The 26,372-nt window shown below is 36.5% G+C and overlaps 3 protein-coding genes across 18 annotated transcripts; 1 reads left to right on the top strand and 2 right to left on the bottom strand.

The window, feature by feature from the left end:
• Positions 1-463: 463 nt before the first annotated feature.
• On the top strand, positions 464-3,543 carry LOC112283402 (transcription factor bHLH61). 9 transcript variants are annotated; one of them, XM_024522020.3, is made up of 6 exons: positions 464-729; positions 894-1,055; positions 1,437-1,851; positions 2,209-2,316; positions 2,671-2,838; positions 3,014-3,543. In XM_024522020.3, exons 3-6 carry the CDS (start codon positions 1,582-1,584, stop codon positions 3,182-3,184), a joined length of 717 nt encoding a protein of 238 aa, XP_024377788.1. In that variant the 5' UTR covers positions 464-729; positions 894-1,055; positions 1,437-1,581; the 3' UTR covers positions 3,185-3,543. The 9 variants fall into 9 exon arrangements, with proteins under 9 accessions (XP_024377788.1, XP_090107262.1, XP_090107261.1 ...); XM_090251136.1 differs by having other exon boundaries at positions 489-729; positions 894-976; XM_090251135.1 differs by lacking the exon at positions 464-729 and having other exon boundaries at positions 739-976.
• A 12,782-nt stretch (positions 3,544-16,325) lies between these two features.
• On the bottom strand, positions 16,326-19,652 carry LOC112283085 (phytepsin). Of its 2 annotated transcripts, XM_024521381.3 has the most exons (9): positions 19,186-19,652; positions 18,820-18,880; positions 18,610-18,704; positions 18,349-18,461; positions 17,950-18,223; positions 17,717-17,830; positions 17,305-17,511; positions 16,997-17,116; positions 16,326-16,754 (listed from the first exon to the last, which is right to left on the bottom strand). In XM_024521381.3, exons 1-9 carry the CDS (start codon positions 19,522-19,524, stop codon positions 16,581-16,583), a joined length of 1,497 nt encoding a protein of 498 aa, XP_024377149.1. In that variant the 5' UTR covers positions 19,525-19,652; the 3' UTR covers positions 16,326-16,580. The 2 variants fall into 2 exon arrangements, with proteins under 2 accessions (XP_024377149.1, XP_073391032.1); XM_073534931.2 differs by lacking the exon at positions 18,610-18,704 and having other exon boundaries at positions 18,809-18,880; positions 19,186-19,646.
• A 2,446-nt stretch (positions 19,653-22,098) lies between these two features.
• LOC112283137 (uncharacterized) lies at positions 22,099-25,311 on the bottom strand. Of its 7 annotated transcripts, XM_090251133.1 has the most exons (10): positions 24,986-25,311; positions 24,586-24,683; positions 24,049-24,346; positions 23,862-23,924; positions 23,660-23,699; positions 23,403-23,467; positions 23,025-23,141; positions 22,698-22,826; positions 22,409-22,510; positions 22,099-22,317 (listed from the first exon to the last, which is right to left on the bottom strand). In XM_090251133.1, the coding sequence occupies exons 2-9, from the start codon at positions 24,651-24,653 to the stop codon at positions 22,448-22,450; spliced, it is 843 nt and encodes a 280-aa protein (XP_090107259.1). In that variant the 5' UTR covers positions 24,654-24,683; positions 24,986-25,311; the 3' UTR covers positions 22,099-22,317; positions 22,409-22,447. The 7 variants fall into 7 exon arrangements, with proteins under 7 accessions (XP_090107259.1, XP_024377259.1, XP_024377264.1 ...); XM_024521491.3 differs by having other exon boundaries at positions 22,099-22,510; XM_024521496.3 differs by lacking the exon at positions 24,586-24,683 and adding an exon at positions 24,684-24,772 and having other exon boundaries at positions 22,099-22,510; positions 24,986-25,257.
• Between the last annotated feature and the right edge of the window lie 1,061 nt (positions 25,312-26,372).

The following is a 26,372-nucleotide window of genomic DNA, read 5'->3' as shown; positions in this document are numbered from 1 at the left end:
GAAGAGTGCCGTATGCAACACACACACACACATGTATATATATATATATATATATTTGTTTTCTTCGGTTGCGTGTAGAAAGATGATGAATGTTGCGTAGAAGCCGTGGACAGTGATGGCTAGCAGGAGCTTGTGAGGGGACGGTCGGTCAGAGTGTGAGTAATTTCGTCGTAGTTTTCAGCTGTGACCGGCTCTAGTGTTTTACTGGATCCTGATTACTCTTTGAAGTGAAGGGAAAAGAAAAAAAAAAAAAAAAAAAAAAAAAACTTGGCATCGTGAAATGGTTCATTAGATCTGAACAATGACCATCTAAACTTGGCCAGCGCAACTGGGCTACTGTGTCAACGTTTTTCCTGTTGACCTCATTAGACAGAAGGAGCAGAAGCTCGAAATCAGTTCCAAGAGCCCAGACTGTCTTTAATGAGCTCACGGACACGAAAGCAGCACTGTTCACAGTCACGATTGAAGCTGATTTCGGTGGGGAACAATTTAGAAGGGCCGTCGGAGTTGATTGCCTATACCGCGTTGTAAATTCTCCTCTTAATCGGGGAATCACGCATGTCTTCTATACTTCCGAGCCTATCCGTATCTCTCCCTGGATACCTAGGTCCATGTCTGCCATACTGTGTTCATCGCCAGACTTGCTGGTCTGAACTTGTTTTTGAGCTGGGAACAAAATGTACCGGGCGGCGAGAGCGAGCGGTGTCGCTGAGTACAAAACGATCTGAGGTAGGTTGTGTTGAAGCAGGCTCTGCTAGGCAGTCAACTGCAGGTTTTTCTGAGGAGACCTTGGAGATCTAGTTCAGTTTGCATTGTGAGAGGCAAGATTTGCTCGTTTAGTGTTAGTTTTTCTTCTCTGCTTAACCAACTTCCAATGTTTCTGCATGCTACAGTGCTCGAGAAGCTGAAAGACCTCTGACGACCGGCATCCGATTGCTTACAAAGATAAATCGTCAACCTTAAGTTACAGTTGAATGTAAGAGTGTTGGTCAGCTTAATATACAGACTTAGGATGAATTGAAGAGAAGTTTCTAAGGGAGCTTGACTATATCTTGGTACGCACTCAGTCAAACTATAGACATACAGTTCGTATATGGGTTTAGAGATTGCGCATTCACAGTACATTCCTAGCAATTTTCTGAACTTAAAGCTGTCCTTAAAACTATCAAAATATCTCACTACCCATTCTTTGATGAAGCATTTCTATCAAAACATGTAGTGCGGATATATGTGATGCGAAGAGAAGGTTCTACATAAACTAATGTATTTTCATGAACTTATATTAGGTTCTTACTAAAAAAATTGCTATTTCATTCTGCATCAGCGTAGTTGTCAGGAGGTGATTCACGCTCCTTACCCACAGGCAAATGCTCTGATGATGCCTGTGTTAATCTAGTGACTGAATCCGGCTAATTATTTGTCATACGATTGTCCAGTGACAAGGAGGCCAGAGTTGTATGAGCCTCAGGGCGGATAAAACTCGCACTCTGCCAAGCACCTCTTAGAGATAATCCTCGAAAAGAACCTTTTGTAGTGACGCGCATTAATTTCTATTCCAACTCATTTACAAACCTGCACACGATGGCTTTTGGAATCGGTACCTCTTTCAATGCTGGGGAGGGTGATGAAGAGTATACACGAGAGAATACACATGGGGAGAATTCATCAGATATGTCATCCGATCCTGAAGCCGGTGAGGTTATCAGAGCATTGGAGCCAAACGTTTCTCGATCAGGGAAGCGAACATACGGCGTCCCAGTGGAGGATATGCTCATAGAACGTCGACGCAAGAATGCTAAGCTCGACGAGCAACTTGCTATCTTGCAATCAATATTACCGAGCAGTCGAGAGGTACACATACATACCGACTAATCTAGCTTGAGAAACGCTATTTTGGGAATGAACTTACCGATTTCGAAGTGCTCATACGTCCAATTTCCAATGCTTCAGACTGTCCAGAGGATTCAAAATCACACGTTGCTGACAGTGCAACCTTTGTGGAAAAGTGGATGTCAGCCCAGGCTGAAAGAGTGTAATATTGTCCACGCACTGGTCTGCCTTGAGATTTGTGTGGCTCTAGTCTGAGTTTGAGAAGTCTACCCATTCTCAGGATGAGAGAGAAACTCGTGTGATGAACACCTACCAGCACTTAGCAAAAGTCTTAAAAAAACATGTAGATAATCTTAATAGAGAACGTGTTCATTCCAGAATAACCCTGCAAGCAAAGGTAAAGGGGCGTTCCCTCCAAATGCGCAGGTTGGGGGGCAAACAACAGACATCGGTTCCACAAACCATGTTCTTTATGAGCATCCACAGGTGCGTCCTCATCCAAAGGCATAGAGCGAAGAAAACCTCGTCGGCCAAGTATCCCAAATGATCTAGATGAGCTAGTTGACGCATTGCTTTATTCAAATGTTTCAAACAATTTTGATTATTTATGAAGCCTTCGTGGAGCCTACTTCGCATACCAGCTAATCTCGACTAAATTAGATTAGCTGGTATGCGAAGTAGAAGGCTTGTTGGTGATACTGAGGTAGATTCCATAGTCCAAAATGCAACAAGATTGACAAGATGAAGTTAACTCAAATGACTGGCTAGTGCACCACCCTGAACTCGTTAATCATCGCACTCGTGATAGATCACCTTAACAGACAACGAATTGTGAAATAGGTGGAAGTGAAACGCGTCAATGGGAGATTGGAGTTGTGCATTGCTTGTGTAAACCGGCCAGGGCTTTTGATCGACATCCTTGCCGCGCTTGACTCGAAGAGCATCAGTGTAATGCAAGGCAGTATCATGTGTTGCGAAAACGTTTCCTTCCGAGCTTTCAGCCTGGAGGTAAGCTACCCAACTGGTTTAAAGACAACGTTTTCTTAAACAAACTGGAATGAATCGTGCATCTAATATGAAGACAGAAAAATAGAGTCCCGGCTGAAGCTACTGATTTTTCTCGTGAACATCAAAACTGTGCTCCACAACACCTAGAATTCCAACTTTGTTCACATTGACGTAGAATATCGGAACAGACAGAAGTACGAGCTTGACATTGCCTAATGTGGCACCGTTGGAGATGCTAGAAAGAGACCATGCTGCTACACGCTGGCCCGGAGTGCCTACCTTTGGAAGCAGAAGAGGAGGCAGTAAAAGAGCTCATCTTCCGAGCCATCCGTCAAGATCTTTCTGAGAATGATCCCAAGTGACTGAGTTGTTGGAATCCAGTTGTTTTCTTCTCCATGGAAACTCTAGAAAAGTGGAGAGTCAACAAACGAAAAATACTTATATCAGAATCAGAACTGGGTATCTAAATTGTTAGGACAGTGCTTCAACGATGTGATTTGCAAGCATTCGGTTGTAAGCATGTAATGAGCAGCAAAGAGTAGCATTCTGTTTCGTTGAGGGTGCTCTAGACTTTCTTTCTGGATAGTACTCTCATTATATATGTAGTTTGTCTACTTGCATGGATGCTCACCAGTTTTCTATTGCACCTTCTGTGATCAGACTAAATGGCTGTTCAAGAGTTCTAATTCACATTGAATTCTACTATTACATCTTTTGATTGATTATTTTATTAGTTGTATATGTTTGCAATGTACCTTAGAACAAAGATAGCATTTGTAAATGTTGAAGAATAGAGTAATTAATTCATATTTATTTTAGTAATGTTCAATAGTATTATTTAAACTTTTTGTAAAATAAGTGGTTCTTTATACCCAAAAGCCCACTTTGAAAAATCATGGTTCAAAAGCTTGGTGAATAAAAATCCTATTTTAAAAGCATTATATTTTGGATTTAGTGTAAAGTGGGAAGAGGTCATAAAATATATTAAATCACTCTTTTATTATTATAAATCTAAATATATTGGTCTATATCTTGATTAAAAAAATTATAAGAAATATTTCAAAAACTAATTTCTAATTTTTATAGTTATCTTGAGCATTCTTTGATATAATTTTTTAATCGTTTTTTTTTTAAAAAAATCACTTTTTTGAGATAAGTTCAAAGGAAATTTTAAAAGACAATACTAGTTATGCTATGAAAGAAAAAAATATATTCTATTTTATTTTTTGTTCTTTGGGCCTTTCGACTTAATTTTTTAGATATAAGCCAAATCAAAAAGATATAAAAATTTTAACCAATTAAAAGATTAAGGTATTTTGTCACAAACATACATATTTACTTACATTAAAGAAGTTAGATAGAAATAAGTAGAAATAAGTAACTTTGATTATATCTTGTAGAAAAGTTTTATAGATGTGGATTTGACTTATAACATGTTTATAATCCACATGTTTATAATGACTTATGGTACAAGTTAGTCATATGGGACATATGTAAGAAACTTATCTTACAATTTTGACACTTGTTGAAGGCCTTATAGATTGTTGCTATGTAGCTTCTAATTAAATAGTATATATGGAGGTAAGTGTGAGGCCTTCTTCATTCTTATCAATGCCTTTCTTATTCTTAATCTTATTTCAAGAGTCTTTAGTCTTCTTGTCTTTGATAATAGCTATTCTAGTAATAATATTGAACTATCTTTGAAAAAATATCTATTCTTTTTTAGTGATATAAGAGTATGTTAAATTTTTAATTATTTTAAATTATGTTCTTAATTTTTTTTAAATACATTAATTTATTTTTCGTATTTTGTTTTGAAAGTAAGTAGATTATTTTACTTCTTTTATTATGCTTGAAAGCTTATATACTATCTACATTTAAATTAATATTTTTTATTCTTTAATATTGATTCTTTTCTTAAAGAGAGTACCTTACCTTTTTTTTTGAAATTTGTTATTTCATATTATAGGTTGTAAATTATCTTTATTTAATTTGACTTATAGATTTTTTTAAGTCATTTATTATAAAGATAGAAGAAAAAATTACAGTTGCTACACTTGCTAGAAGCAAGAATAGATTTTTAATTATTATTGACCTTTATAAACTTATAAATACTCTTAGGATAGAAATCTCACTTATTATTAATGTCAACCATAGAGGTACTATTCCTATGCTTATAGAAAAAGACAAGAGTAAAGTTTAATATCTATGCCAAGAAGCTATAAAATTAAGAAAAGTAAGTAGATCAACTTTACAATTGAATCTAAGAAGTCTCATTACTACAAATATAAGAGAGGCAAGAATTAATATGTCAAAGAAATTTGATAGTATAAATTTAAAATTTTGATGATTTCTACAATAAGTCAAGATTTATGTAAGTTTTCTTATATAGATCAAAAGAACTTCAAGTAGTTTATGTTATTATGTATTTTAAATTATCACTAAGCCTGTTAGAATATATCTATGTCAAGATTTGAATTTAAGATCACATATTAATTAAGAAAATAATAAGATTTGTCAAATTTTTTTTTTTTAGATATTCTTATCTTGCATCAAAATAAAAATAAAAATAAAAATAAATAAATTGATCAATAAAAAATAAAAAAAATAAAAATTAGAGTAATTTTATCATTTAATTATTAAAAAAGTATTAAATATTTATTCAACTTTTATTAAGCAGATTCAATCAAATATGTCTTTAGATCTTCTTATTCATAATATTAGATATAATTTTTTAAAATCCCATAATATTTTTAAGTTTGAATTCAAAACAAATCTTATATATTTCAAGTAATACTTATATGTTCCAAAAAATGAAGCACCACTATGTATACTTTAAGCTTGTCACAATTTTTTAATTATAAAATATTTTGGATACGATAAGAATTTTGAATTAATATCAAGAGGTTTAGTGGCTTCAAATGTAAAAGACAGTTAAAAACTTTCTACAATCATGTGATTTTTGTTTAAGATCATAAATTCTTCATGATTGCTTTTATAGACTTTTTCAACTATTATCTATACCAAAACACGTATGGTTTTTTATTTCTATTGATTTTATTATGAAACTTTCAATCTCAAGTTCATATGATTTTACATTTATAATAGTAGATTGTTTCATTAAGATAGTACGTTTTGCATCATATACAAATCTATCACATGTAAAGAAACAATTCAATTTTTTCTTTACAATACTTATTGCTATTGTCATGGACATACATTGGAAGATTCTTCGAATATTCTTCTAGAATATTCTCTAAAGATTCTCTAAAGATTCCTTTAGAAGGTTCTAGAAGATTCTTAGAATATTCCCTAAAGATTCTCTTAGAAGGTTCTAGAATATTCTTAGAAGGTTCTAGAATATTCTGATAGATTCTAGGAAGTTGCTCGAGAAGTTTTCTAATTAGTAGAAGTTGTTGGAGAAGCGTCCTAGTTAGCGGAAGTAGCTCGAGAAGCTTCCTATTCAGTAGTATATATAGGAGTCGAGGCTGAAGGGTTCTTCAGTCTCGACAACACATCTCTTGGAGTTCTAGCTCACCTTTCTGGTGTTGTTCTTGTACTCATCTGTTTAATCTAGTTTTGCCACTTCTTCTTGAACTTCTTCTTAGATTTCAAGTCTCTATTTTGTGTCCGTGACAGTTTGTCGAGACTACATTTTCACTGGTATCAGAGCTAGTTCCTTCTTGTTAGAGAGTGGATTACCCCTCTTCTTGAAGGTGTGCTAGTGTTTTAGAGGTTGCGGATTACCCTCCTCTAAACTGATATCTCTTCTTCTCAATATTGGAGCCTTATTCTTCTTGGAGAGAGTGGATTACCCCTCATCTTGGAGTCTTAAGGCGTTTTAGAGGTTGCGGAGTACCCTCCTCTGAACCAATATTGTCCTCTTGTCAAAACTCTTTTTTCTTCTTTCTGAAGGTTAGCCGAAGGTTAAGACGTTAAAATGGCTGAAAGTTTGGAATCCAAACTAGACGCCATCATAAATGCTCTTGCCTCGTTGTCACATAGGACAACAGAGATCGAAGGAGTCATGGTAGGACTCCATAACAATGGAGCATCTGGGATAGCGCCATCTAAAGTATATCAACCTCAAACTTCTGCGCCAGAAGAAGCAGTTCTACCTCCATTTCAACAAGATCGAGTAGTCCTACAACGAAAGGAGCCTCGAGTTAGTCTTCCGGATAAGTTTGATGGAACTCGTTCCAAGTTTCGAGGTTTTGTCAACCAAATCAGGTTGATAACAATTTTACAGCCCGAACGTTATCCGACGGAGGAAGCGCGTGTTGGGCTTGTTGGAACCTTGCTTACAGCACAAGCTCTGTCTTGGTTTACTCCCTTGTTTGAGAAGCGATCGCCAATCCTGAGCAACTTTGAAACGTTCTTGGAGGCGTTTGCAGAAGCATTTGGCGAGCATGATAAAGTTCGATGGGCTACAACAAAGATTCGATCGCTACGACAAGGAACACGCTCTGCATCAGTCTATGCCTCGGATTTCAGACAATTGGCAAGTGACATTAATTGGGGTGAAGAGGCATTGGTGAGTCAGTTTTATTGGGGCTTGAAGGATGATGTGAAGGACTTGCTGTTATCTCTTCCTGATCCTCAAACGCTCAACGAAGCTATTAGCCAAGCTGTAAAGTGTGACAACCGCCTATTCCAGCGTCGCCAAGACCAACGTCCAAGACACCAAATGACTCGTTACGACGTGACTATGTCTGCAAATAGCTTAAACTCACATTCGGAGGCAACAGACATGCAAATCGACACGGCGCGTGTCCGATCTCTTACTCCAACAGAGAAGAAACGGCGTATGGAGGAAGGGTTATGTTTGTATTGTGGAGAAGAAGGTCACAAGGTTAGAAATTGCCCAAAGAAGCAAAATTGGCACCCTGTCAAGACTAGAAGTGCGATGATTCCGGAAAACGACGATGCCCAGCCACAGTAGGAACCGTGCGGCTGGACAATCTAATATCACGACAACAATCAGGTTCCTCCTTCTCTGTCCAACCTGCCCGTTGTTTTACAATTCCTTTGTTTTTAGGCCCTCAAAAACAAAAAACTTTAGCTTTATTGGATTCAGGGGCATCTACTTGTTTTTTAGATGAAGAGTTTGCTAAACGCCACAAGATCCGTTTAGTACAGAAGTCCAAACCTGTTCACGTAGAGGTGATAGATGGACGACCCTTATTGTCAGGCAACGTTACCCACGAATCAGAACCTATAGAAGTGGTGTTTAAGGACCATAGTAGTCACGTTATTTTTAATATTATTAGAACCCCATCAAGCCCTGTTATCCTTGGTCTTTCTTGGTTAGAAGATCATAATCCATCCATTGATTGGAGGCTACGAAGGATAACATTTCCTGAAAAAAATAATAATAAACCTGTTGGTAGAACCTATATGAAGAAATCCATGTTTATTGGAGCGAGAGCGTTCCTAAGATCGTCCAAGGAAGGCGCACCATTTGTCATTTATGCAGCTCCAACTAGCGGCGAGAATATCTCAACATCGAATATACCAGAGCAATATAGGGATTTTGAAGACGTGTTTCAGAAGAAGAACGCCGATATACTGCCGGAACATCGACCATATGATTGCGCCATAGACTTAGAGGAAGGAGCGCAACCACCTTTTGGTCCAATATACAACCTATCGCAGACTGAGTTGGCAGAATTGCGGAAGTACATCGATGAGAATCTAGCCAAGAATTTTATTCGACATTCAAAGTCGCCAGCTGGAGCACCAATCCTATTCGTGAAGAAAAAGGATGGCTCACTACGGATGTGCGTGGACTACCGAGGACTCAACAAGGTGACCAAGAAAAATCGCTATCCCTTACCTTTGATCTCCGGCCTCTTAGATCAACTTGGACGTGCAAGAATTTTTACAAAGATTGATTTAAGAGGAGCCTACAACCTTGTGCGAATCAAAGAAGGAGATGAATGGAAGACAGCCTTTCGTACAAGGTATGGCCATTTTGAGTACAATGTCATGCCTTTTGGTCTTACCAATGCTCCAGCGGTCTTTCAGCATATGATGAACGACATCTTTCGGGAGTACCTCGATGACTTTGTTGTCATCTATCTGGATGATATTTTGATATTTTCCAAGAATGAAGAAGAACATGAGAAGCACGTTTGTTTGGTTCTTGAAAAACTACGCGAACGAGGACTCTACGCCAAGTTGGAGAAGTGTCAATTTCACCAGAATGAGATGGAATTTTTGGGCTTCATTGCGACTACAGAGGGCTTGAAGATGGATCCAAAAAAGGTAGAAGCAATTATATCTTGGGAAGTTCCGAAGACGGTTAGAGATGTTCAGTGTTTTCTTGGATTTGCTAACTTCTATCGGATCTTCATCAAGAATTATTCTCAAGTTGCTGCACCACTCACGCGTCTAACAAGCAAAGACAAGCTCGAATGGGGATCACAAGCAGCAAAAGCATTTCAAGATCTCAAGACGGCATTCACTACGGCTCCAATCTTGGTACACCCTGACTTTGCAAAGGCTTTCTATTTAGAGACCGATGCTTCAGATTTTGCTTTGGGAGCTGTGCTTTCACAGATGGGCATAGACAAGAAGCTTCACCCAGTTGCGTTTTATTCACGAAAGTTCTCTGCTGCTGAGATCAACTACGAGATCCACGACAAAGAGTTGCTTGCTATAGTGGATGCCTTCCAAGAGTGGCGTCACTTCCTCGAAGGAGCTGCACATCCAGTGACTGTTTATACGGACCACAAGAATTTGGAGTACTTCATGACAGCTCGAATTTTGAATCGTCGTCAAGCTCGATGGAATATGTCTCTATCACGATTTGACTTTATTATCACCTACCGCCCTGGAAAACAACAAGAATTATCTGACGCATTATCGAGGAGATCGTATCTTGCGCCAAAAGCTGGAGAAGCAGCGTTTGACCAACAATGTACAACATTGTTGAAACCAGAAAAATTCAGGATTTTTGCTACTGTTGCAACTATCGATGACGGCTTCCTCAGCGAGGTACGTACTGCGACCATTGAGGATTCTATAGCTCTTGACATCAAACAACGTGTCGATAATGACAAGTTTAAGGTGGAAGGAGATCTTCTGTATTTTGAAGAGCGGTTGTATATCCCAAAAGGACCAACTCGACTCCGAGTACTTCAATCTCGGCACGACTTTCCAGCTGCGGGACATTTTGGATTCAACAAGACTTTGGAGCTTATTTCACGAGATTTTTGGTGGCCCCAAATGTGGAAGGATGTGAAGGAATTTGTCCTTTCTTGTGATGTTTGTTCAAGATCCAAGATCCCTCGACATCGTCCACATGGACTTCTCCAGCCATTGCCTATTCCGCACCGACCATGGTCTTCAGTTTCTATGGACTTCATTACGGACCTACCGCCATCGAATTCATTTGACAGCATCTTTGTTGTGGTGGATCGATTTACAAAGATGGCGCATTTCGTGCCTTGCAAGAAAACATCGTCAAGTGAAGACACCGCAAGACTCTTTCTTGATAACATATATCGTTATTATGGCCTACCAGATGATATCGTGTCGGATCGAGGTACTCAGTTTGTATCCAAGTTTTGGAGGTCCCTCTTTGAGATATTGAAGGTGGATATTAAGCTCTCTTCGGCTTTTCATCCTCAAACTGATGGTCAAACGGAGCGGGTGAATCAAGTTTTGGAGCAATATTTACGATGCACCATCAACTATCAACAAGATGATTGGACTGCATATCTACCACTTGCTGAGTTCGCATACAACAACACTCTTCATGCGTCAACTCAACAAACTTCATTCTTTTCCAACTACGGATACCACCCCAAGCTCGATTTATTGAGTTCTTCAGCAAATAACAACCCAGCAGCTGAAGGATTTGTGAAGCAACTATCGGAGCTTCAAGCGATGTTGAAGCTTCAATTGCAATCTGCCCAAGAGAGTTACAAGGCATCTGCAGATAAATATCGAAATGAGGCGCCTACTTTTAAAGTTGGAAGTAAAGTATGGCTTCTTCGACGGAATATCAAGACCAAGCGGCCATGTGACAAATTGGACTATCGGAGATTAGGGCCATTTGTTATCGGGAAGCAGATCAATCCGGTGGCATATCGTCTGGAATTACCAACTACTATGAAGGTACATCCAGTCTTTCACGTGTCTTTGTTGGAACCTTATCGAGAGTCAGCTTTTCCCCAAAGAGTACAAAGTCCGCCACCAAGTATCGAAATTGAAAACCATGAGGAATACGAGGTAGAAAAGGTACTAGATTCACGACGTAATAGAAGAAAATTGGAGTATTTAGTGCATTGGAGTGGATACGACATCAATGAACGAACGTGGGAGCGTGCCGAAAATCTTGCCAATGCGCCAAAAAAGGTACAAGAATTTCATCAACGATATCCTCATAAACCTAAGCCGATTCAACGATAGCTTCTTGCTGAAGCTTGCTCATCAAGTAGCATAAAAAGGGAGGAGGGCACCTCCAAAACCCATAGTTCGATAGTGTAGAACTTTGTTAGCAACTATAGTTTGCTCTCATCATTTTAGCCTTTAGACATGGATAGTCAAGATACTACACTTGTTATGTCATCTCAAGCGACTAGCTCACGAAGACGATCGCGAGATGAAGAACCGCCTGCACCACGACGACGTCGGAGGATACCGAGCAACAGATCGCTAGTAATTGTATTTGAGGTCGAGCCTGCCTACGATGGTCAGCCAGAAGGTGTGTTTGGAGGACAGTTTCACAATGAAGACACAGAAGTCCACGCTTGGTCAGAGGTTGAAGGTGTTGGTCACTACCGTTGGCTCCAAGGGCCGATGAATCATTTGCCTCGCGAACAACAATTGGAATTCATAGCGGATGTGATGCGACAGATTTTCATTTTCTTGCGTTGGTATTGACTGATAATAACATTGCTTCTCGGAGACCTCGAAGCTAGAAGAGGAGGTGATGTCATGGACATACATTGGAAGATTCTTCGAATATTCTTCTAGAATATTCTCTAAAGATTCTCTAAAGATTCCTTTAGAAGGTTCTAGAAGATTCTTAGAATATTCCCTAAAGATTCTCTTAGAAGGTTCTAGAATATTCTTAGAAGGTTCTAGAATATTCTGATAGATTCTAGGAAGTTGCTCGAGAAGTTTTCTAATTAGTAGAAGTTGTTGGAGAAGCGTCCTAGTTAGCGGAAGTAGCTCGAGAAGCTTCCTATTCAGTAGTATATATAGGAGTCGAGGCTGAAGGGTTCTTCAGTCTCGACAACACATCTCTTGGAGTTCTAGCTCACCTTTCTGGTGTTGTTCTTGTACTCATCTGTTTAATCTAGTTTTGCCACTTCTTCTTGAACTTCTTCTTAGATTTCAAGTCTCTATTTTGTGTCCGTGACAGCTATCAAGGATATTCAAGAGATATTATATTTGATAGAAGTACTTAATTTGTATCAAGGTTTTAAAGAGCCCTTTTCAAAATATTGAAAGTCAATAAAAAAAAAACTATTATTTTCTTTTTATCTTCAAACTTATAAACAAATGGAATGGATGAATCTAGTTTTAAAGCAATATTTCAAATATACCATTAAGATGATTAGACAACTCTTTTGGCATTGGAAAATTTTGTCTATAATAATATAGTATATTTTTTTATTAAATAAATATTATTTTATTGAATAAATATTATTTTATTGAATAAATATTATTTTATTAAATAAATATTTTTTTATTAATTATATTTATTATCCATTATTTAATATTTAATATTTTTTTTAAATTGATAATCTTGTGGCAAAAGATTTCAAAAATTATTTATCAAAGCTACATGCAACAATAAAGACACAATTAAAAGAATCTCAATAACAACAAAAGATCAATGCAGATGCCTATTACAAGGAACAATCTTAATTTGACATTGGTAATAAAGTGTAGTTACTTTATTATGATATCAAGACTATCCACCATTGTGATAAGTTGGATTATCATAAACTTTGACTAATTCCTATTTATAAATAAATCAATCTAATTGCTTATTAATTATACCTACTAAAGTCTTAAAAATTCATTATTTATTCTATGTGGCTCTTTTTAATCCATACAAGATAATATATACACCAAAAAGAAGACAAATGCCACTTCTTCTTATAAAAATAGGCAATAATCAAGAGTTCAAAGTCATTAAAGTTTTAAATTCAAGATGGCTCCAAAATAGGTTATAATATCTTATACAATTGTATAAATATAATATTAATAAATGTACATAGAAGGCAACCAAGAATCTTACATATCCAAGGAAGAAAGTCAATATTTTTTTATTAACAACATCCATCAAAATCAAGATGAACAGTCAAAAAAAATCTTATTATAAAAGAAATAAAGATTAGTGAAGATAGCAATCTATTTTTTATCCATATTTTTTATTTCTATCTACTTATAATATTAAAAAAATAGATAATTAATAACTAATAAATTTAACTTAAAAATTACCATTTGTTAAAGTACTAAATAAAGCATTCAAATTTTTGTAATCTTCAAGATAATGTAATAGAGATGAAGATCTTCATGAATAACATGTCCTTCCTTGAATAGATGTTGAAATATAATATAATTAGTATCACAACCTTAAAAAAGACTCTCAATGTTTGGTGATATTATTAGAGGTAAGAACTACCTCTAATGATGCTTCAAATTTTTTATTTAAAGGAAGTTAGAAAGATCTCAATAATGATTAAATAACAAAGTAGTCTTTTTGTCTTAATATGAAACACTATTAATAGCTAAAAAGACTTATCAACTATCTTCAAATGGAACAAAGATCAAAGTATGTAGTATAAGTAATATTTCCCATCTTAGACTTCTTCAACATGTGATTATTGCACATTATAGAACTTCTCCTTAGAATAGAAAAATAATATCATAGACATACATATTTATCTAGATTGAAAGAATTAGATAGAAATAAATAGAAGTAACTTTGTTAATATATTGTAGAAAAGCTTCTTAGAAGCTTGATATTTACAAATTGGACTTTTTAAAGCCTTTGTAGATAATTCGTAGATAGAATACTTGGCTAACAAGTTAATCATGTATTGGACATGTTGGTGACTTAAGATAAAAGTTGGACATGTGGCACATATGTAAGAAATTTGTCTTACAAGTTATATACTTGTTGTTGCTCCCACTTAGATAGTATATGTAGAGGCAAGAATGAGACTTTCTTCACTCTTGTCAATGTTTTTCATGTTCTTACTTTTGTTTCAAGAGTCTCTAATCTTCGTGTCTTTGGTAATAGCAATTTTAGTTCTAATATTATATTATCTTTGAATGAATATCTACTCTTCTCTAATAACATAAGAATATATTGTGGTTTTTATTGTTTGTAAATCATGTCCTTGACATGGTCTTAAGTTACTTGTAAATAAAAAGTAATTAAAACTAGAAATAATTGAAGAATTCATGTAAAAAAAAGTAATAGCTAGAATTATCTTAATGCTTAAAATATATAATTAATATATACTTAGATAAATTAAAATTTTAAAAAATAAAAAATATAATTCTTATTTTATTCTAAATATGTTTGCAAAAAAAAAATACTCATATTTCTTATTTTGATTTTAAAATTTATTTTTGCTACAATTTAGAATTTCAAATTTTAGTTTAAATATTTGAAAAATGTTTCAAAAACTTGATTGATTTGTAATCTTTTTTTATTTTTAAAAAATATATTTGAATAACTTTAGAAAATATTGTCAAAATTTGAGTTTTATTCATAATTTAGAAAAAAAAATTAAATAAAGCTTTGAATTATTATTATTCAAAAAATCTAATCTTCATTAAATATGTGAATATTTTTTTAGAAATAAAAGAATATATTTATCTACATCTTTTTTTAAAGACGCAACAAGTAAAAAAGTTAAGTTAAAAGAATAATTTACAAGTCTAATAGAAAAAAATGCCAATAAACTTTTAAATTTATTATATTAGGTTAAATTTAAAATAGAATAATATATATTCATTCAAGAAATTACAATCAAATAAGATGTTCAATTTTCTTACAAGTATTATAATAAAATAAATAAATAAATAGAAATAAAAAACTTCAAACAAAAATTTGACATTTTTATTGTGGTTAGAAAAATAGAAGTTTTTCAATGAATATTTTAATATAAAAATACATATATTATAATTTCAAAGAGTTGATTGTATTACTTGCAATTTCTTTATAGTTGGAAGTAATTGTAAAAATAGTGTAAATAATTAATATAAAAGAAAAAATAAAATTTCATGACCATGTAAAAAAATACAATAAATTTCATAAATATAATTTTTTTTTTCAGAATACAAAATCAATATTACATTCATCAAGACATATTTTAAACTTGCCAAGAGTTACAACTTTTTAATATGATTGTAAGGTTGGATAGTTAAAATTAGATTCAAATTTAATAAGCTTTCAAAAAAAAATTGGATTTCTTAAAGTAATACATCTTCAAGCAAAAAAGTTAAAAAAGAATGGAAATGCCTTTTATTTTTAAATTATACATGTTTTAAGGATTCAATATAAATTAATTGCAATAATTCAAACAAAATAAAATAAAATAAAAACAAGAAGCATCTATTTATTTTATGTCCAACATTGATTTGGCAAAGCAATTATTAGAAGAAAAAAGAAAATAAAAGAAATTTTTTTTAAAATTTTCTATCTAACTAATAATTATCTAATGTATGTATGATATAGTTGCTTTGAGGGACTTTTGGTTGCTTTTATTTCTGTTTCTATCTTTTTTCTTTTTCTACTATATTTTTTGTCATTCCAAAACAATTCCAATAGATAAAAGTAATTTCTTACTTTGATTCCTATTATTTTTTATTATTTTTTTAGTATTATAGTAATAATCTACACTTAATATGTTTCACTTATATCATTTATCAAAATGGTTGATATTTGAAGCTTCTTCAACTTCTTCATTAATAACTATTGCTTTTCTACAAATTCATATTGGCTAAAAACGTACATGTTTAAAGAGTGATTATATTATTCTAATAATTAAAGCTATCATCAAACAGCACTTGAGTTGTCAAAAAAACCTTTCCAAGGCTTCTTACAAAGGAGAATAATTCCCAATTGATTTAAAAGATTCTAAAAATAGTAATGAAACAGTAAATCAACATAAATCAAGTAAATTCATAATCTTAGACAATTGTCTTAAGATGCAATACAAAGATAAATACAAAGAAAAACTTAGTTAAAATATATTTTTCTTTTAAATGAAGTACATACTTCACATTCCTTTAGGAGACCAAATTTGATCCAACGGTTGAGATTGCTACAAAACCATCATTGATTGTTTTAAAATTTAAAAAAAAAAAAAAAAAAAAAAAAAAAAGTTGCAGAAGACAAAAGATGCCGCCATGACCATGCAAACTTTCCACGGCCTTCAACACCATCAAATGAACTGAGCTGGCATCTGCAAAGAGAAAATAACAGCACCAACGAGGACCATCGTCTGTCAGGGTGAATCAAGATGCATTTCCCAAGAGATAAGATAAAAATTGGTTTCATGTCCACACCAATTCACTCACTCTGTTGTCTCAGCGTGCCCAACTTTCGAGTCAACACTACGACCTTAACCATACCAATGTACAATAGATCGAGCTGGGAGGGTGTTTGAGAACATAGTATGCCACAGAACGACCACTTCAACAGCAACCATCATTTCCTCCACAAGAGGGATGGCAACTTGATAAGTGGGGCGGGTCATCTTTTAGGCTGCCTTCGCAAATCCGAGACGAGAGTTTCCGAAGTCGAAAACCGTGTGATAGACTCCCATGAACACATCTCCTAAAATCCAGAGGGGTCCTGCTGGAGGCGGCACATCAAGTCCCAAGAAACCACTGACGCACTGTTTCTCGGGTCCTTCCCCAATTTTTAGAATGTACTAAGAAAACCACAACAAAGACTAATATTAGAACATTTTTAGAAAATCAAGGTTCAGAAATTGAATGAGTTAATACAGCCAACGCAAATCATTTAAAAATCTATTTAAAAAATAAAAATAAAAATAAAATAAAATAATTATTAATCAGGGAGGTGCAACTCAATCTAGTTTGACATGCTTTGGCATTTGAAAAGAACATAAGACATCTGCATGTTAGTCGCAACAGCTGTACAAATACTAACCTGCTCTGGTGTGAGCTCAAAAGACTTTCCAGCAATGGTAAAGCCGACGTTTGGCATATAAGAAAGCGCATTGCAATCCACAGCTGATTCGCCGTTTGGACTAGGCAATCGCTCACAAAGCTGTAGAATAATAGGTACAGAAAATTGCAAGTGAGCGTAAAACGAAAAAAGTTGAGCTTAAAATAAAATAAAATAAAATAAGAGAACACAACCGTAAAAAGCAATAAAATTTAGTGCAAGAAAACAAGATCTAAACTATTATCAACATCGCTCAAACAACCAAGAAATTCGTGACTTCTTTCGGCTACCTGATTCAAGTAAGCATCTATCTCCTCCTTGGTTCTGTTCATTCTCAGCTGATTCTGAGCCCACACTAAAGCCATCTCACAAACTGTGCACCGTGGGTCAGCATGCAGGGAATGAACCTCCTCTTTCTCCAAAACACTTGCGATGCCTGGCTCACCAGCTGCAAGCTGGCATAAACCAAGCGAAGCACATACCTTCCCTGGGTTCATCTGGAGCAAAATCATCACTTCAGATATAATTCCCTCTATTCCAAGCAAACACATAGACCTGACTAACCTCCCCTAGATCTTTACAGGAGGGAAAGAGCATACTATTATGTGATCGTCCATCAGTCTTCTAATAAGACTAGAAACTCTATGGCAATGCTAACAATACAACCCAATTTATTTGTACTATGGACATGCATTCGGTTACCTGCGCCACGAGCATCTCGACAATCTGCTCGCCGTACTGTTGAACGACCATCTTACACTGCTGACTGACAATACCAGTTGCACCAATAGCTTGATTGATTTCAGCCACAATTCCCTGTAAAGCGACAATTCCAGTGTTAATAAAGTTCAACGTACAGGTAAGATATTTCTTGAAATCAACATTGTTGATACATTATGCACCTCAAAAGGGCAAGAGCTCCAAAGGGAACTCACAGATGGCCCCGCAAGCAGTGACGTGCCAGAATCAGCAATAGCAGAACAACCCTGTGCACAGAATCCAACGCTGCGCCCAGCAATGGTCACATCACCAAGATCGAACTGCCAGTAACCCTTTCGTGTGACAGGGGTGTATGTGTGTTCCCCCTTGAAATGGTCAGGATCAACGCCGCCGAATACCAACTCTCCTCCGTCAGATTCATCGCTGTCTCGGTTCAACCAGAAAGAAAAGACAGGTTCCTTCACAAGCCCCTGATCCAACATGTTGTACCTGATGAAACAAGAACGAAAACTTAGATATCCAAAACCTAATGCGATAGTCATGTTGGTCAACCAACTTAGGTAAGTCCGCCTAATAAGTAACATATATACATAAAATATGTAAATTTCACTCACCACACCGGGGTTACTCGATCAACGGAAATCTCCTTGAAGCCAAGGCCGAGAATGCCATCAAACTTGGCTGAGACAAATGTGACACCAGGCTCCTTCGTAGCTTCAGCAAAGACCTGCAAAAGGTACTACGAAATCAGGTATTCCTCGAGCTACAAACTGCTGAAAATGATGTATAGACAGATCAGATAAGCTCCTGCATTATTGTTTAACGGTGAAAACCAGGTCAAAACCCTCTTTTGCGAATCATTCTTCCAAATTCACCTGCCATTTCACTGTGAGGTCACCAAGAGTAACGTCGTCTTGGCTCAAGAAACCTTCCATGGACCCAGTGCCATATTGAATGGCGAACGACGTTCCTACAAAACATGAAAGCATTACGCCTACAAATTCGCAAACTGCATATATTACCAAAGAGGAGAGAGGATATAAAGCTTAATGCTTCAAAGTTAAGGTTTGGAACCTCCTCCATACCATCTTCCTTGTAGGTGCTCGACTTGCTTGATTTGTATCTTCGATGGAAGTAGCACGCAAGCTGCATAACAGATGGACCGCTTTGTCAGTCCAACTACCACACACTGAGAAAATCGGGGATGACATAAACGAATGGAACAAAACAAGATAAAAATATTATGGAATACTACCTCCACAATGGGCACAACGAAGCATATGGCAACTCCGACTCCTAATTTAGATTATATGAAGCTTACAATAATTCCAAAGCCTCAGCACGAATGTCGACCCCCTTTCCCAGGATTACACACGAAAGCCACAACTAGTACCTAAAGTAGCTCAGTCCAATCGAGACAACCCACAAAACAACCACAATTAGAAACGCACCGACAAGTAGCACTTGGCAGAGGGGACCCAGAGGTTGGAGCTCCCGGTGTCAAAAATGACGGAAAAAGGCTGAGGAGGCGACCCAATGCCGATCTCTCCGAAATACTGCGCGTCCATGTAATTGTTCAAATCCACGGCATCCCCACCCCTCAGCGAATTGGCACTCCCCGCCAGTGCATTCGCCCTCTGCAGCGTGCGCGCCGCGGCGCTCCTCACCGACTGCAAATCGATGGACTTCTTCTTCAACGGAATCCTGCGAGGGCTTGCCTCAGCAAAGACACCACAAGCCGCCAGAAGGGCCAGCATAACCGCCAACCGAACCCCCTTCATCTCCCCCATCGCCACTCCCACCAGCACAAAACTCAACTCCACACCAAATTCGACAATCCCAGCACGTAAAACTCACATCTAGTTGACCGTTGATGCAAACAAACACTATTCAAAGCAAACCATGTGGTTGGAAACGTTTATGTAGCATCGCGGTCAAGCCAAGGGCGGTCATGACTTGTGGGTCATCGGATGCGGTGGGGTTACCGGAATCTTCCGGTCATGTTCCCGGGGCCCTGATTCGCGAAACGGCTGGATGCCATCCCGTCCGGTTCTTGGAGCTGTTGCATGAAACCGCGTCTTCAGACTTAATTTATCCCCTCCCAACGGAGTAGACGGCAAGTTAATAAATGGGTGGGTCATTTTAACATTTCCCGATATATATATCTCTATGTGTGTATGTATATGTACATATATATATATATATATATATATAATTAAATGACTTTTCTTATCTCTTCATCTGCTGATAACATGCCATTTTGGTCTATATTTATCCCTCTTGCTTGGATCAGGATGCCTTGGCCATTGCCAAAGCAATATTGGCTGCACTTTGCATGTTGGCAGAGGAATGAATATGTATAGGTCCCCATCTAGTGTCACCACACTTTTTTCTTGTGTGATTGATTGTGTGTAAAAAAGTGTACCACTCTTGTCAACAAAAAAGGGTTATCATGGGTGATGTAGGGTTGGAATTGAATGTGTGAAGTTGTAGTGCTATAGGCAGTGAGGGTAGTAGTGCACATTTCTTGAGTTTTCTGTTTTCTACCTTGGACTAGATTTGTTTGTTTTCAAAAATTTGATCTACCTGCAGTATCAAACATTCTTTTGGGTTGTTTTGTTAGACACATGTTATAAAAATATAACTGTTATTAGATAAATAAGATTAAGCTGTGTTTTGTTTTTGAGGTCATGATGTTTGAGGTGCAAAAGTTCCATAAATTTTGATATCATTTGGAAAGATTAGTCAAATGAGTATGTTAATATATATACTTGTCTTTTTAGGACAATTATGGAGTGGACTGATCATATGTAATAATACCATTGTGTAGAATTCCAATAATCCATCTAACCATGTTGCCCTCTTTGTAGTCTATAATTTTGTTAACCATCCACAATTTGCTTCAACATAAGAAAAGTACTAAGAGTTTCTTTTTCTTTTTTTTTTTTTTTTTGAAAACATACTTCTCAATATTTTGAAATATTAATATCAGTAAAATAAAATAAAATACACGGTGTTTGAAAATTACAAATCTTTGTTTAAAATTCAAAATTATAAAAATACTAAAGTAAAAAATCCTTGCATAATGCACTTCCTCTAAAGTTCTCTCACTGCAGTATCTTAAACTTCACAGAATATTAGGATTCAAATTTCTTGAATCTATATAAAATTTAAAATATATAATAATACACCCCACTCTTAAGTAGGAAACGTCCTTTGTGAGAATGTCACATTGTGGTACCTAAGCTCTATCACACTGCTCTAGACTGTGACTTCGGTCTTTCTATTATTATAAAGATGTGAAAAATGTACTATTTTAATTTTTTTTAAAAACAAAACAAAAACCCGCGTGTAGCAGATCTGTGTGAAGCAGGACACAATACTACAAAAATCCTTTTAAAGGATTCAAGTTTGTATGTTCAAAAATTAAAGATATTAATGAAATTACATTAAACCACGACCCATGTATGGCAGATCTCCAGTGTAAAGACTGCACACTACAATACACATACATTGCTCATAGATTTAGATTTTCACTATTTAAAGAAGTCATAAATGTGTTGAGTAGCACGCCAACACCCTTGTACAACGCCCATCTCCATACCTCACACTTCACTAGCAAAACCCTCACATACGATAGTTCTAGAAACTTAATTTAAACGTTACTCCAGAAAAACTGAGCATGGCAATGCAACCTGCCTCCTTTCCTATGCACTGTTCATATAGCAAACCACCACAAATCACACAATACAATTGGCCATCCACAACCGTTTTCTACTTCGTTTTCATGTTGTGTGAAGCAGTGTCCATTGCTTAGGTAGAGCTAAATCATTTTGTTTTTGACCACCTAATTAACACTATCTTCTCCTGCTGATCTCCCTGAGCAATCATTCTTTTGAAAATCCCAATAACTGTCAATTTCGCCAGCTGAATTCCGGGAATTCTTTCCTACATTCCATTCCCTTCACTGCTGCCTCGCAATAAATGGATGCCCTGTAGTTTTTCCCTGTTTTTGAAACTTCGAAATTGTGAGCTGCAGGTGGTTGATATGTAGGAACAACAGCTCTTTTTCCCATCATGTATGAGTTCGTCATCTGCGAATCTTGATTGTCTGTGACACCAAGCTCTTAGAGTGTTCAAGGCCATTCTGGAAAAAGATATTTGTTAGGATGAGTTGCGGAATTCCAGGGATTCGAGCAGTTTGATCTGTTCAGTTTGAGCGTGGTATACTGTTGCAGCTTCACTTAGACAAAGCTCCTAATGAGTGCAGTTGTTTGCTGGCACGCAGCTAGACAACAAAAATTCTGTGTTAACCGAAAAAAGTTGTACTGTGTTGTAGAAGTACTTCAATATCCACACCAAACTTCACCACAAATTATGAAACACAATTGTTGCATCAACAAATCTTACACTTGGTATTTCTACATCGAAATTTTACAAGGCAAATCATCTAGTAAATGAACCAGGAAACCAAACAATCGTCCCTCGCTGGGGCTAATGCATTTAGGCCTTCAAGGACCAGGTTGCGAGCTGTCATTCATAGCAACAAATCTTCATTGGCCAATTCCCTTCTTTAGACCTCCCTGCACAAGCAGCAACTAATTAGCGAGCACCTGTCCGTCGCATGTAGGATACTCTGTATATCTCCAACAGTTTGAAATATTGAGAGCTAACCCAATGCCAGATACCACTTGATATTCAACTGAAGGTACGTCACGTCGGCTGCGAAACAGATATGGGATGTTTACGTAGATACTCTCGAGACCTCAAATCTGCCTGCTCCATTCCAGTTTAAGTGTCAGCATAGTTATGCAATTAATTAGTAGAATTAGAGCAGGAAGGAAAGATTACATTTGATATAAACCCGTAGGTGAGACGCCTGCACCTTTGGCAAGAAAGTACGACATAAGCTCATTCCAAGTTATCCTACACAAGATTTCAGAGAATGGAATGGAATACTAACCTGTCGCACAGGCTCTGGAACTCGATGCAGAGTGCACCGACGAACAACCTCTACAGCAGTATCCAACGAAATTCGATGTCCGATGGAAATGAACACTGGTTTTGAACAGCCTTCATGGCTCCTAAAAGCCTGTCAATCGAAGAAACAAATGTCACTGTTTCTAGCAGAGCGTAACTGCTGTCAACTTATTATTGTTATTTCACCCTGATAATCCACTTTTCAACTGTAGCGAATACATGAACAGCAAATGCACCACAATAGCTATATATATACCAGCAGCATAACCTTAGGTAAACGAAAGACAGGTCTATGAGAAGAGATTTATACCATTCCCCAGACTTTACCGGTTCTTCCAACGAGAGGCATCCCTGCACCAGGCTGCAAGTTGGTCTCCGAGACGATATGCCTAACTTCAAGATTCGTCAAACCATCTATATGGTGCAGCTGTAGGGGTGAGACACATGTAGCGCTTCTCAGTAATTTAGGTTAACATCCTCTATTAGGTTGCTACCTCACCCGACATAGCAAAGCCGAAAGAAATCCTCAATCCGGACTTTAAGAAAAGTACTGATGGTGGTTTATTTGCTGCATCAGAGCATCTGTGAACATATCGGCAATCCTAATTCGACACAAAGACGTAAACCTAAACACCTTGCTGAATAAGCTGACATTGCAAGCTTAAGAGGAGACTGACATTCGACTTACATTTTTTCCGATGCCTATAGTTGGGATGTCAGCTAAAACACCCAAGTGACTGGCTAACCCAAAACCTGAAACAGAGACACGATTCAACTAGAACATCAAAACCTTAAAAATAAACTCTATACTTGTAAGGTTTATCGAATGCCCCTAGCAAGCCCGAATCACGACTACGCATTAAAATTTTATCCACCAAAACATCCATCCACACCATCTGCAATCAGATTACCACTTTTCATAAAGGAGATATTGAAAATGAGCACCTCTAGGATGTAGAATGCCATTTCCGTCTACCATCAATAGCTGCCTCCCCACATGAGATCCAACCAATAGTAAGACACGATACAGCAAAATTGGCGAGCAGTAGCTTTAAAAATAGTTATCTACCTAATTAAAACCACTGGAGAAAAACACACACCTAAAATATATAGAACTTCAGGGATTTTAGAGTAGGATGAAATGCACCTGAGGATACAGAAGGGGTGCCTTTGCTGCCATCCTCTCGAGAAGGCCGAGAAATACAGGAGTCTAGTGAATTATAACCAAGGCAATACATAATTAGCATAGTTGTATACAAGTTTCAATGACAGAGCGAGCCAGGCTATCTAGATCCTGATGTGAGAAAGCAACGGGAAAGAGGGAGGCATAAAACCTCGCGGAAGGCGAGGAATCCAGCAACGTAGGGCATGGTAAGCTTCACAGTTTCATAATCCTCATACGCTACTTGCATGGTTTCCAAATCCATGACCACCAACGCCCCGCAAGCAAACGAACTGTTCTCCTTTACGAAGCTCAGATCCACGCCTCCAACATAGCGGAGCTTGCTACTATCTATAACTCCACCTGAGTCTTCGGGGAGCGGAGCGGAGCCTTCCTGCGAGGAGGTGGTGTTGAGTCGCCATGGAAAATCGTCATACATCACCAATTTCTCCTTCATCGCATCTTGCTCCCTGTTGTCACCAAAGCTAGGTGTGAGCAAATTCAAATCATAGATTTCAACCTAAGAATTGTACCAAATTCTTGAGTCTCTCCAGGATAATCTCCAATTTTGGTTACTCATCAATGAGCATCGATTCCACTGAAATGTCCATCGGATTTCTACAAACATAAAACCTAGAATATTCCTCTCATTAACACACCTTACAAAGGAAAAATGAGATGATTGATCAGAAAAAGTAGACAGCATTACTCAATCCATATGTCTGTCTGACTCAATCCATTCCTCTTCTTCGCTTCGACACACTCCATCTCCTCCATGGTGGCTTCCTTACAGTCCAGTAGCTGTACCTGAGTGAGAAACACGGCACATGAAAGCTTCGGTATACGAAATTCCACCGCACCAGGTTGACGCCAAGCAGCAGGAAGTCGAGAAGATGCTAACGTCGGAAGAATGACAACCGTCGACGGGTTCAGTGATCTCAAGCTCTTCCGATCCATGTATAAAGACGAAAACTTGAAAAAATAGGTGTGCTAGTAATCATACAGAATACTACAGTATGTTACAGCTTATCAAATCACACAAGAAAATCTAAATTTGTTCAGATGAAGAAGCGTTAGTGAATCCAAGGTGAACCAAATTTCGGTCTTACGAGTCCAAGGCTTCAACTCCTCTGCTTTAAAATCCACTCCATCTCCAACTTCGGCGTGAGAAGAGCTTTGACAATTGAGCTCAAGCAATCAAAAAGTTTCAATCCGTTTGTCGGATTTGCACCATGTATTGTCCAGGGCAGCATTGCCTGTACCCAAACTCCAGTTCCAGGTATGTAAGGATGTCCAGTGAGGCCATATAACAAGATCCGTGCTTCACAAGGCTGCATTACAGGGCAGCGATCGCAACCCAAAAGTATCGCAGACGATTGAATTACGAGGAAGACGTGCTGTGAGGAGCTACATCTTACGAATTAGGGTTTGGAGCTCGCAAATCAGGGTTTCCACCATGCTTGATGTGATGAGTTGAATTGGGTTGTGGAGGTGGGAATTGGCTACGGATTAGTGGAAATTTAATTTCAATTAAATGTTTCATTTAGAAGATATTTTTTAAGAAAGTATTTATTTTATTTTATTTTATTTTTTACTTTTTTACTTTTTTAAGAACAGAAGTTAATGTATATTTTAAATTGAAAATACAATTTCACAATATATGAGGGTTTATTTATATTATTCATTTATCAAAAAAAATTATGAATTGTTAATATGTGCCAAATATTATTAAATAGATTTTTTTTAGAATCATATATTGTTGTTCTTTAAAAGTATGTAAGTAAACATGTTTGTATTTTAAAATTAAAAATGTCACAATTTATAAATGAATGCTTAAAACAACACAATGATTGATAGAAGCTATATTTTTTTAGAAGGGTGCATTTAATTTAGGATTTGAGATTATTTTAATCATACACAATTAATTACATGGATTCATATGCATTTAGAGTGCAAGAAGGTGGAACCTAGCAAAAATAGGTCTTGTAAACAAACAATAAGCTTCACAACCACTAACAAAGATTTACAACAAGAAATGACAAATGTTTTGAGAGTGTAGTGTTGTAGAGTGGTTGTATCTAACATAGGTATTGTTGGAGGATAATATAACAATCAAATATAGTAGGAGCTACATTAGATTTTTAATAAGAATACAACTTCATACTATCGTTGTAGATACAAATACAATAATAATTGAAATAGTCTATTTTAATGTGAATGTATATATATATATATATATATATTCTTATTTGTATTTCATGATTAGTTTGTCATTTGCAAAGCAATTTAAAAAACTGTTACAAATTTTAGAGACATATCAATAGATGGTTCTATATTTCTAAACATAATTATTGAAAAGGACTTCCCTATATAAAAGCCAACTTTGAGAAAGTGATCCACAAAACTCTTAGAATTGAAGGTTATAGTTACCAACCAAGTAGTGCAAATAAAAATAAATTGAGATTGACTACAACAATTGGCATATTTTATGGAGAT

The sequence above is a fragment of the Physcomitrium patens genome, chromosome 6, assembly GCF_059467195.1.
Source record: "Physcomitrium patens ecotype Gransden chromosome 6, ASM5946719v1, whole genome shotgun sequence".
NCBI lineage: Eukaryota > Viridiplantae > Streptophyta > Bryopsida > Funariales > Funariaceae > Physcomitrium > Physcomitrium patens.
This window is presented reverse-complemented; position numbering and strand designations above follow the sequence as displayed.

Excerpts from the sequence above, each read along its gene's own strand:
- LOC112283137 (XM_090251131.1), bottom strand. The coding sequence starts at position 24,833 with ATGGATCGGAAGAGCTTGAGATCACTGAACCCGTCGACGGTTGTCATT. Across the intron at positions 23,468-23,659 it reads TGGCATTCTACATCCTAGAG|GTTTTGGGTTAGCCAGTCAC; the intron begins GTGCTCATTTTC and ends TCTCTGTTTCAG. Across the intron at positions 23,142-23,402 it reads CTATAGGCATCGGAAAAAAT|CTGCACCATATAGATGGTTT; the intron begins GTAAGTCGAATG and ends TCACCCCTACAG.
- LOC112283085 (XM_024521381.3), bottom strand. The coding sequence starts at position 19,524 with ATGGGGGAGATGAAGGGGGTTCGGTTGGCGGTTATGCTGGCCCTTCTG. Across the intron at positions 17,831-17,949 it reads CACTGCTTGCGGGGCCATCT|GGAATTGTGGCTGAAATCAA; the intron begins GTGAGTTCCCTT and ends GTCGCTTTACAG. Across the intron at positions 17,117-17,304 it reads TAGATGCTTACTTGAATCAG|CTTTGTGAGCGATTGCCTAG; the intron begins GTAGCCGAAAGA and ends ATTATTCTACAG.
- LOC112283402 (XM_024522020.3), top strand. The coding sequence starts at position 1,582 with ATGGCTTTTGGAATCGGTACCTCTTTCAATGCTGGGGAGGGTGATGAA. Across the intron at positions 2,317-2,670 it reads TTCTTTATGAGCATCCACAG|GTGGAAGTGAAACGCGTCAA; the intron begins GTGCGTCCTCAT and ends ATTGTGAAATAG. Across the intron at positions 2,839-3,013 it reads TCCGAGCTTTCAGCCTGGAG|AATATCGGAACAGACAGAAG; the intron begins GTAAGCTACCCA and ends ACATTGACGTAG.